This window comes from Amblyomma americanum, chromosome 6 (genome assembly GCF_052857255.1).
Source record: "Amblyomma americanum isolate KBUSLIRL-KWMA chromosome 6, ASM5285725v1, whole genome shotgun sequence".
In the NCBI taxonomy this organism is placed as follows: Eukaryota; Metazoa; Arthropoda; class Arachnida; order Ixodida; family Ixodidae; genus Amblyomma; species Amblyomma americanum.
In genome coordinates, this window is record NC_135502.1 from 139232839 (window position 1) to 139244905 (window position 12067).

Here is a 12067-nt window from a genome sequence, read left to right on the forward strand (position 1 = left end):
CATGTCTTGTGTAGTCTGTCTTGTCTTCTGTAGTCTGTCTTGTCTTTTGTAGTCCTGTCTTCTATAGTCTGTCTTGTCTTTTATAGTCTGTCTTTTGTAGTTTGTCCTCTCTTTTGTAGTCTGTCTTGACTTCTGTAGTCTGTCTTGTCTTCTGGAGTCTGTCTTGTCTTCTGTAGTCTGTCTTGTCTTCTGTAGTTTGCCTTGTCTTCTGTAGTGTGCCTTGTGTAGTGCTCGTACACTGTGTAACAGTCGTTACTGTCACCTGTCAATTAACACAGGATTTGTGTTCTGGAGTACGCTATGCACAAAAATGCACAGCTTGTTAATGGTCGCCTGTCAACACAAGCTTTGTGCATTCCAGAGAAATTCGTGCACAAAACCACTAGAATTGAAATGAAAATGATCAATATTTATTTACTGTTTCGTGCTTTTTTTTCGAGCTTGCTGATGCATGCTGTCCAGCGTTGTCCTGGCCGCAGGTTCCTAGATACATCGCCCATGAGCCAAGAAAAATGGTTTTTGTCTTGGCTGAAAAAAAGAAAAAACAGAGATCACCGCTGCTACCTGCGCAAAAAAATGTGAAAGCGTTGACGCCTCCTCGACACTGGTCGCCTTTCAAATTTGGCGCCATGGTTGTTTTCTCGTTGACTTGATTGGTTATCAATTAACTCTTATTTTACCCTCACTTCATCCCAGCAACGATTTCGAGTTTTCAAATTTTCCTCCATGGATCGTTCCTGCCCACTAACTGAATACTTGCCCAGTCTAATCACGCATTCATTGCCTTTCGCTTCTCAATAATTACCTAATTGCCTGTAATTTATCATTCTTTTTCCTATCTCCTAGTTAAGTATAGGAAACTTATCACTGGTCACGTGATTGCTCATTTCAAGTTTTCAAATTTGGCGCCAAGCTTTGGCTTTGTCCATACTTCCAGTTTTTCAAACTTGGCACTACGCTGTAGCTCCTACTTTCAGTGTTTTCAAATTTTGCGGCACTTTTTCTCTGGCCCAGCCACTTTTTGGACATTTTTGGCTGCAAATAATTATCCAATTATGAAATTTTCTTTTCGAGCAGCATCCTCACATCATCCTCTGCCAATTACACAACCAATCATATGACGCTATCTCTTCCGTGTTGCCCACAACTGCTGCGGACACGATCCCCGGCAACATAGCCTAGTAAACTCACTTTATTCAAAATGTTGTAATACTGAACAAGGCTTATGACTGGCCGAGTTGGTACTGACTCACCTTAAAACCAGCCAGAACACACAAGAAGACATGAGCTCAAGAGGCGGGACTAACAAAAATTTAATTGAAGATTTTGATTATTTGATTTGTGAGGGTTTAACGTCCCAAAGCGACTCGGGCTATAAGGGACGCCGTAGTGGATGGCTCCAGAAATTTCGACCACCTGGGGTTCTTTAGCATGCACTGACAACGCACAGTACACGGGCCTCTAAAATTTCGCCTCCATTGAAATTTGACTGGTGCGGCCAGGATCGAACCTGCGTCTTTTGGGACAGCAGCCGAGCGCCATAACCACTGAGCCACTGCGGCGGCATCATTGAAGGAAACCCGCAAAAGAAGACCCGCGAAGAGATACAAGCACACAATAACCCAAAGCAGTGAAAGGGCGAAGTGCAATCAAAGGTCACTGGCATACTAATGAATCATCTAAAAAAGCAAATTCCTTACAGTGAAGGTTTTCCGATGGCTTAGCCACACGTGTCCTTAGCCTTACCGATGTAGTAAGCCTCAACTATCTACCGACAGATTTATCCCTTCCATAAACCACTGATGTGTCGTGGAAATTAGGCATGCAAAGAGACAGGTCATCCTCAGATTTGCATTCACAAGATTTAGCGTGCAGTGCCAGATTAGAATTTGCCTTCCCCCTATAGAGTGAAAGTGCTCAGTCAGGTGCAAATTCAGATATCTGCCTGTCTGCCCATATTAGTTGCAGCCATAAGGCAGTGGAATGCAATATACTCCATTACTTTGCAAGTGGTGAACCTTTTTTTGTGGCACTGTCCATTGTGGACAAGTACCCACTTTTATCAAGCCTTTTTAATGGCGGCGCAAAGGCTTCCTGTCTTGCAGTTCGCTGTTAAGACAACAGCAGCATTACGCTTTCCCGCGACTTTCTTGAGACTGTGAAATACTGTGGAGGTAAGGTGTATCAGCATCATCGGAGTATCTGCTCCTTACCCTCGACCGAGTGAAAACATACTATAACAGGTTGTTGAGATGGGCAAGTGGGAACCCAGCTGCTTGGAAACCTGCTACAAGAATGCGTCCTCAGCAGTGATGGCATGACTTATCTAAAGCTGATGTCATGCACACGATTGCACACCCATCGAGTGTTTCCATCTTTACTGACCTTAACCAGCGACAAATACACCTCTTCACCATCCTTCCCCAACGAGTGGTCCGACTCGTAGCTAAAAAGAGCCTTCCCCGATCTTTAGCTGTAGCCCCGACAAACATATTCATCCACAAAGCGCAAGTCTGCATCAAGAAACTGCTAACGGTTCTGCTTAGACAATTCTGATGTAAAAGACAGGCCTTGACCGCATGCCTTAAGGACTCCTAAAACATCTTGTGCCAACTTATCTGAGCCTTCTATGTCCAGAAAAATTACAGTCATGAACATAACGAAATGCTACTATGCCAAGGTCTTCCAAACAGGCCTCCAATGCCTTATCGACTTTAGACAAAAAAATGTTGCTGAGCAAAGGTACGACCTGCGTGTAAATACCGCTCTGCCAACTGACAAATACGGATTTGCAGTAAAAGGACAACAGCCCCAAGAAGCCAGCAACCGAAATCACACAATCATCTGTAAAAGCATGTTCATTGTTCACCCTGATGCAGTTTGCACATGCCTTAGAGGTCTATCATGTGACAATGAATAGTGCAGGCCCTCCATGTCGATGCTCACTGCAGAGCACCTGCCCAGGTTGCTGTCCACAAGAAACTAGAACTCCACAGAACTCCACTTTTGTGAGTTGGCAAGGCGGTATTTACATCAGAAATCAGGCATATGCAGAGGGTCCCAGGTTGCACTGTTCCTCTGCGACATTCTTCTGTCCAGAGTCAAAACCGCATCAAAGCCCTGTTTGGAAGGCATCGGCATAGTAGCATTTCATTATGTTGATAGCTACCTAATTTTTTTGCACAAGGAGGGCTCAGATAAGTTGGCACAAGATGTTTTAGAAATCTTTAGGCATGTGGTCAAAGCCTATCTTTTACGTCTGAATTTCACTAAGCATAACCATTTGTAGCTTCTTGACTTAGACCTGCGCTTTGCGGACGACCACATATGTTGGCGCCAAAGCCCAAGATCAGGAAGCCTCTTAGCTACGAGTTGAACCACTCGAGGCTGGTGAAGGACAGGTTGGCAATCACATGCATCACGACCGCTTTATGAAAGTCATGCCATCACAGTGCTTAGAATGCATTCTCGGAGCAGGTTTCCAAGCCAATGGCACCTGGGTTCCCACTTGCCCATCTTGCGCACCTGTCAGAGTGTGCTTTTACTCTCTCGAGGGAACGGAACACCGTTCACATGATGCTGACGTAGTTGAGCAGCACAAAAAGACGGGCTCTATACCTTACATCCACGCTATTTCACACCATTTCAAGAAAGTTGCACCAAAGTATGATGTTGTTGTTGTCTTTACCGCTAAAAGTAAGGTAGGAGCCCTTTGCTTCTTCGTTCAAACTAGGCTTGATACAACTACGGGTAATCGTCCGCTATGCACAGCGGCAGATAAAAAATGTTCACCACTTGCAAAAGTAAAGGTTTTTTTGCATTCCACTGCCTCGTAGCTGAAAATACTATGGGCAGACAAGCAGATATCTGAATGTGCGCCTGGCTGAGAACACTTTCACTGTATAGAGAGGAAGGCGAATTTTCACCTGACACTGCACGTTCAAACTCGTGAATGCAATCGGAGGACGACCTTTCTCTTTGCACGCCTGATTTCTGCGGCACATCAGTGGTTTTGGGAAGTGATAAATCTGTCCTGACATAGTTGAGGCTTACTACATCAGTAAGGCTAAAAACAAGTGCCTGGCTAAACCGTCGGTGAACCTTCACTGTAAGGAATTAGTTCTTTAGATGGTTTACTAGTAAATCAGTGCCTTTCGGTTATTTTTTGCCCTCTCACTGCTTTGGGGTCTTGCATGCTTGAATCTTTTTGCAGGTCTTCTTTTGCCACTTTCCTTCAATAAAATTTCAGTTGTTAGACCAGCCTCATCTTGTGCTCATCTCTTCTCCTGTTTTGTGTCTTCCGGCTGGTTTTAAGATGTAATACTGAAGGCCGAAAGAAAGCCATTTTAGAGTCAAGTGCACTTATAATGGCCACAGCTATAATGAATGTTCATTTATTACAAAAAATAGTGCTTACTTCATTAATTTATGCATGAAGTATATGACACTGCATCAAAATAAAAAAAGGACTAAGCCTCTAACCCTCATGGCCAAACTGCAGTTACAGCAAACAAAAGGACACCATAAACATGCCCCACATGCAAAAGCTTGCACTACAGGCCAATGCAGAAATAAGGTCAGATTACTTCCCAAACTGCATGACACTGCCACACAAAGTAAAGATTGTGACAGGCAATAAAGGAGCAACAAAAAAGCAAACTGTAGGTAGCAGCCAATTTCATGCAGACAAGCTACAAGGTCAGGCCAACATAGATGTGGAAGAAATTTGAAAAAGGCCAAAACAAGCACATAATAATTTTTAAGGTTCTCACAGCCCTTTAAATGGCAAATACTTTTCTGAAAAAACATAACAGAAGCAGAAATTTTTTTTCGGAAATCAATTTTTTTCATGAACTTCATTATTCTTGAAGCATGGGCGGTCATAGAGTAGTCAGATTAGTGCATGCGTTCCTAAGCAATGCCATGCTAAAAACTGTACTTACAGAAAAAGCTTGCCTTACTGAGTGAATACCACTGACCATCCACTAATTTCCCAGCCTGCTCCAGGTCCCTGGCAAAAATCACACGCAACTTGGTGGCTTGCACAACTTCCATGTGACACTTGGTCTTTAGCTGGAAAAAAATTGAGGGATCAGTGAGATATAAAATTTTACATGCATTGCTTTGTTTCAATGACCAACTAAGAAAGAAACAGCGGTTTCTGTGAGCGCAACTATTTTTTCACACAAGCTTTCCACAGTAAACCACGTTTATCGCGACCTAATTCACACTGACTTGCTGCACGGTCCCAGCACTTCTGTGTATAGCTCTATGGTTTCAAATGCTTTGTTAGCTCTGAGCCCTTGGGCTTGCACTCGTTAATGCAGAAAACCTCGGGAAGGCCAACCAGAGCTTCGAGCTTTAAGCCATAGGTATTCAGAAGCTCAGTGGTCTGTGGGAGAACTTTTGGCTTGGTGACACAGCAGCAAATGCTGCTCCAGCTACTTTCACTCCATTGCAAAAAACTTGCACAGCAGAGACCTGTCCTCCATTTTGCATTGCAGAAACAATCACTGAAATTCAAAGCACGCATACTAAATGCACACCTACCTTCCAGCACAGCTTCATAATAATGGGTATAATTATTGGAATGAAATACCAGTCAGTACATGTAGTTTTCAGTTTATCCAAAAATTATAAGCAACCGACAAACAATAAACATTAAAAGAGAAATAAAATAACCAGAATTGTTTAAAAAATCTGTCAGAAGAATTATGTGACATCCACTACACTCCAGAAGAGCAAGGTTCCGGGCTAGTTGGTAATACATTTAAGGGAGGAAACAGCGCAATGAAACACGGACACACGAAGAACGGACACACACGAGCGCTGACTCACAACTGAAATTTATTTTGAAGAAAAGATGCTTATATAGGAGACATGTGAGGGTGCTTAACAGGGCTGCTGCAGCGATAACCGCCAATCAGTGTGGTCGCTTCACAAAATTTCAAAAACAGCAACGAAAGAAGTAAGTGATAAAAAACGGTGTAAAGGGCCGCAAAAAAGGTGGTCAGGTGACAGTAACAATAACAAGACCAATGGGGGGGGGGAGCATTAAAACCATGTGGGACACAGATGTGAAAATACAGGTGAAACATAAAAATGAAAGACGTACAAGCTTTAAAAGCGTGCCCAAAAAGGGGGGGGGGAGATAAAAGCGTTAAAAATCTTAAGACGCAGCGAAGGATAAAACAAGATAAAGGCACTACCAACAAGGGATCACAGAATCACTAGGCTATAGGTTGCACAAGAAAACTTAAGTGTTCATCAGGCCACCCAGAAAATTTAGCTCTTTTTCCGACAAGGAGAGGGATGCAGTGCTCACGCATTGTTCACCAGCTTGATGAATTTGGAGGGCTTCTAGGATTTCCCTCGTCAACCTATCTCGTCCTCGGCCGATAGTGGTGCAGCGATTAAAGTCAGGGGTGCAGATTCTTTCAGTGTCGTCTTCTGTGATTTTGCACTTCTTACAGTGCTTAGCCAGGTGCCCAGAAATTGCTATACTATTTACGTTGTTTTGATGTTCTTGTAGGCGGATATTGATGCACCTTCCCGTTTGACCGATGTACCTCTTCCCGCATGACACTGGGATGGAGTAAATTATTTTTAAATCACAGGGGACATGTTGATCAGAGTGTGCCACCCTACCCCCTTGGGTTTCCGGCGGGTTATTCACTTTGGAACAGAGGGCGGAAAGCTTGTTGGGAGCCGTGAAGACGACATCCACGCCGGCGCGCTGTGCGACTTTCTTTAGACGATGGCCGATGGTGTGGAGGTAGGGCATTGCCACAAAATTTCTGCGTTTATCGTTTGAAGCAGCAGGTTCGAGGTGTGGCCGGGGCTTCTTGATCATGGAGCCGGCTACTGATACAAGCAGATGCAAAGGGTAGCCTGCTGACAGCAGGCTACTCTTTGCATCTGCTTGTATCAGTAGACAGCAGGCTACCCTTTGCATCTGCTTGTATCAGTAGCCGGCTCCATGATCAAGAAGCCCCGGCCACACCTCGGACCTGTTGCTTCAAACGATAAACGCAGAAATTTTGTGGCAATGCCCTACCTCCACACCATCGGCCATCGTCTAAAGAAAGTCGCACAGCGCGCCGGCGTGGATGTCGTCTTCACGGCTCCCAACAAGCTTTCCGCCCTCTGTTCCAAAGTGAATAACCCGCCGGAAACCCAAGGGTGTAGGGTGGCACACTCTGATCAACATGTCCCCTGTGATTTAAAAATAATTTACTCCATCCCAGTGTCATGCGGGAAGAGGTACATCGGTCAAACGGGAAGGTACATCAATATCCGCCTACAAGAACATCAAAACAACGTAAATAGTATAGCAATTTCTGGGCACCTGGCTAAGCACTGTAAGAAGTGCAAAATCACAGAAGACGACACTGAAAGAATCTGCACCCCTGACTTTAATCGCTGCACCACTATCGGCCGAGGACGAGATAGGTTGACGAGGGAAATCCTAGAAGCCCTCCAACTTCATCAAGCTGGTGAACAATGCGTGAGCACTGCATCCCTCTCCTTGTCGGAAAAAGAGCTAAATTTTCTGGGTGGCCTGATGAACACTTAAGTTTTCTTGTGCAACCTATAGCCTAATGATTCTGTGATCCCTTGTTGGTAGTGCCTTTATCTTGTTTTATCCTTCGCTGCGTCTTAAGATTTTAACGCTTTTATCTCCCCCCCCCCCCTTTTTGGGCACGCTTTTAAAGCTTGTACGTCTTTCATTTTTATGTTTCACCTGTATTTTCACATCTGTGTCCCTCATGGTTTTAATGCTCCCCCCCCCCCCATTGGTCTTGTTATTGTTACTGTCACCTGACCACCTTTTTGCGGCCCTTTACACCGTTTTTATCACTTACTTCTTTCTTTGCTGTTTTTGAATTTTGTGAAGCGACCACACTGATTGGCGGTTATCGCTGCAGCAGCCCTGTTAAGCACCCTCGCATGTCTCCTATTTAAGCATCTTTTCTTCAAAATAAATTTCAGTTGTGAGTCAGCGCTCGTGTGTGTCTGTTCTTCGTGTGTCCGTGTTTCATTGCGCTGTTTCCTCCCTTAAACTACACTCCAGCAGTTCTTTGCCTTTGTGCACCTTCAAACCACACTTTCTTACAGGCACATTTGCACAGAAATTGGGTTGAACCTGATCTTTAAGAATCTTTTTTGATGGAACAGTAGGGAGAAACCAGGTTTTACCCAAAAACGAAGTGCCCTACACATTGCATCACAAGCCTAGATGGTGCACCTGAGTCACCTCTTATGCTTATGCAAGAAACAGGAACAGAGATCTGACTAAATCAAAAAAAGAGGAAGTGCAATGCATGTGTAATGCAGAGAAGATATAAGCAATACCACACTAAAACACTGGGAGGATTCCAAGAGTAGGTGAATGCATGAATGGGTGGCAATCAGATGGCTAAATGAGATTAGGAAATTTGAGGAAAATGGGTGGTAGCATGTGGCACAGGACACAGTTACCTAAAATGAACTAGAGAACCATTGTATTGCACTAATTTTAACAGCACATTCACATGACAGACAAAATCACTAACTCCAGGAACAGACTGAGCATCGTGCAACTCAATGTCAATCACCATTGCAAATGGCACCAGCACCGCAGACTGCACATGAGGAAAATTAGACATATTTTTGCTCTCAACTTTGAGCAGCAGTCAGCTGCGCTTTTAGGAGCAAAGCTCTAAAGTACGGCAACATTGGCACTTTGTTTTACTGACATGAGGGTGCTTGTGAACGTGCAAGTCCCATGTTTGTTTTGCACCAAATGTGTTAATTGCGTGGTATGTTTAACTAAAGAGGGGCATCTAACATGGGCATCAGCTCTTCATTACTTCCCTTCTATATCCCTCCCTTATATCACGGTTCAAGTGTCCACCAAAATGTGAGACAGTTACTGTTACATTTCCTTGAATTTTCCTTCAACTAATTTTAAATTTTTAAAGTATAAAGCTTTAAGAAGGTAGAGGTACAAACTGTGCAGTATAACCATATGCTATGGCAATTAACCAGCAATAAATCTGTGCTGACAGCAGCTTGCCCAGTGCATTGCAAGGATGCTATTTCATACAAGGATTGGTGTCATCGTGCAATGTTACATTACTGACTGACAATTTGGTCTCTGTATCAGAAATACTGGTAAACCATCATTGTAGAGCACAATGTTTTTAAAGGGATAAATGAACATATAGGTCCTTTTCGAGGACACATATGCATACCAGGCAACAGGTGTGCAATGTCAAAGCACGTTTATGTTAACAGCAGCTGTGTCAAGAGCTACATCAGCGACTATATTTTGTACAAGTCTACAGTTCCGGTAATTATAAGCTGAGGCACTGCTGTGAAGTGCATGTAGAGTTTCATGCATTTCTAAACCTAGCTGCAAGCCTATATTGAAAATATTTTTCTAAATAGGCAGCTAAGATATGCATCACTTAAAAAGAATAACTACCATGAACGGATCAGGAGGGATGACACAGCCGAAGGCAGGAAGCACGCATGGCCCAATAGATGCTGGCCGCTGGCAACTGCAAATAAATACATCAAGAGCAACAGCTGTCAGTGGCTGTAGCCATGTCATGAATGACAAGAGAGGAAATCATCTACTGCTTTAAAAACTAAACTTAGACGTAATGTAAGTAAATAAAAACCAATGAGCTAGCTCATGACAAAACAAATGAACAGATTTTATGTAATGCACCCATATACATTCTTTGAGAAGTCACAATGACTGTTATAACCACACTGAAAGATGAGCTGGCTGAAATACCGCACACCAATTTGAATATAGGATGTGCAGGTTTTTATTAATTCCTATCATGGTGCCTTGCACCAATGTCTAGGTATTAAATTGAAAGTTGCAACCAGTCTGCCTTGGTTAAATGAGAAGAGAGAATTGAAAAAAGCATGCCTTCACTAGCAGGAAGCTTGATACCTCACAGCACAGCTTGGCATCATAGAAAAATTGCTAGCGCATTTAACAAATCTGCATACAATTAAAAGCTGCACACATTTGTCGACTGGCAATGCAAGTAAAGGCAAGAGAAACAAAAAAATACCAAAGAACACTCGTGAGTGCGGCGAAGGGAGGTCTGTGGGTAGGATCCCGTGCCTGGGAAGATTTCCGAGCTCGGAGAATCGCCGGCACCACAGCTGATGGCACGCAACCAAGAATAAATAACAAGGCGAAAATAAGTAACAAAAAAACCATCGACAATGGCGAACGACTTGAATGCGCGCCGCAAAAGCGAGGGATATAGCAAAAAGGTAGAAATCCTAAATAATTGTGCAGTTGCATCTCCGACAGCTCGCAGTGCTCAGAAGGAGAGGAAGCATCAAAGTTTACAGCTCAGGAGAAGCAACATTGATCTAACTTTGACATAACACTGCCTGAAATCCTGTTCCACTGGGGAAGCACAGACAAGTTTACAAATGACAAGGCGATGAATATGAACTAGCCTTTCGCATGCGATCACTGTCTCAAAATTTAGTATGACGCATATTAAGGCACAAGCACTAATCCGATGAGTACTAACCCTGAGCAAAATAGTGCGGTGTCTGATCGCAGCTGGCCAAGCGCGAGCGCTCCGCCGCGCAGCACTTCTCGCTCATAGTCCTCTACGCAGTGCAAATCCATGCTTTTGCACCGACTGTCGAAGCGCTAGCAAGCGAAAGCGTAACTCTGTTGTGGTATCTGGTGCCATTTTTATTTACCACGGCACGCGAGTAATACAGACAATGAGAACAACACTTGTCATGCAGGATATAGGCCCTGCTTTTTTGGCGCCGCATTGTAGCTGCGGCAACCGCAGGCGGACTGCCTCCACTCACATCCCTATATAGCCGCATACAAATAGCGCGTGTGAATACAGATCATTAGCAAAGAAACGCAGAGCGGGACTCACCGGCCATGCGATTCATCCAGGCTTAGTAAAACGGCGCAGGAGTCTTCGTTCCCCTAACAGATGAAAAGACGTCGCAGCACTCTTTCTTCATGGCTTACCCGTTGAAACTCGCCAATGTTGACAGGCCGAAATGCTGGTCGTTGGCTTCCAAAACACACTCCTGCTCACCTTCCTATTGAATGAGTTCTTCACACGTGTCCACCGTACAAGTATTCAAGCAATGCCTCAAAGAGGCAAATAATACAAAACACAACGTATCGGTTGCGCGGCAATGGCGCCGACGGCTGCGCTTTCGTGTCGGTGAAAATTTGCAACCGACAAAAAAATTAGTTTTTTAAACCATGAACACTTATATTATCTTCACAACAAAGACATTGCATTTATTTTAAATTATTTTTATATTATTTAAGAATACTAAAGCGCTTTCAGTTACTTCTTCTGGTATGTGGTTTGTAGAAGCTGCGATCCTGTGATCCCCTGAAGTGACCCGGATGTCTAGCAGACGACGGAGCAGACGACGGTGTTGACAGAATGCAATTTCGTTTTATCCAGATAAAATCACTAAGTTGCGACAAAAACAGCGAATAAGAGCGCCGTATCTCAAGCTGGCGAATATCGTGGATAAGTTGAGCGCAATTGGCACGATGGAGAGTAGCTGCTATGCATTAATTTGCGCGAGCGACACTGGCACGCTCACCGGAGATCATGAAACTTAACAGCTTATCGGTGACCAGTACAAGCGGAGTGCTTTGATATCAACTGCGTTACGAAACTACGTCGATACTTGCGTCTCACTTTAGCTAATATGCAACAGCGGCTAGCACTCGCCGCATCCTGATCGCGTGTAGTTTAACAAGCAAGAGCCCACTAGCGCATCGAAGCAGGCGTGTTTTCGAGTTCGTATCGTTACGATAAATACGAGTTGTTTCGGCACGTACTGGAATTGAAGTTCTCAGCCTGTGCGTCACGGACGGTGACGATGGCGTCGCGTACGATCTTAACTAAGACTCGCCGCAACGCAGCCGATAACCCAAGCATATGTGCGTTAAAGGTTGTTCACCAGTAGTGCAAACGTGGGCATCAAGTATCGCTCAGTCGCAGCGCCAGTCGCTCGCTTCTCGATTTTTCAGCCTTCCGAGTGAAGG

General features: G+C 44.2%; 1 protein-coding gene across 2 annotated transcripts; it reads right to left on the reverse strand.

Moving 5' to 3' along the window:
- Positions 1-388: 388 nt before the first annotated feature.
- On the reverse strand, positions 389-11228 carry LOC144094120 (uncharacterized). 2 transcript variants are annotated; one of them, XM_077628041.1, is made up of 5 exons: positions 10923-11228; positions 10077-10170; positions 9470-9545; positions 4962-5073; positions 389-528 (listed from the first exon to the last, which is right to left on the reverse strand). In XM_077628041.1, exons 1-5 carry the CDS (start codon positions 10936-10938, stop codon positions 404-406), a joined length of 423 nt encoding a protein of 140 aa, XP_077484167.1. In that variant the 5' UTR covers positions 10939-11228; the 3' UTR covers positions 389-403. The 2 variants fall into 2 exon arrangements, with proteins under 2 accessions (XP_077484167.1, XP_077484166.1); XM_077628040.1 differs by having other exon boundaries at positions 4944-5073.
- Positions 11229-12067: the final 839 nt, after the last annotated feature.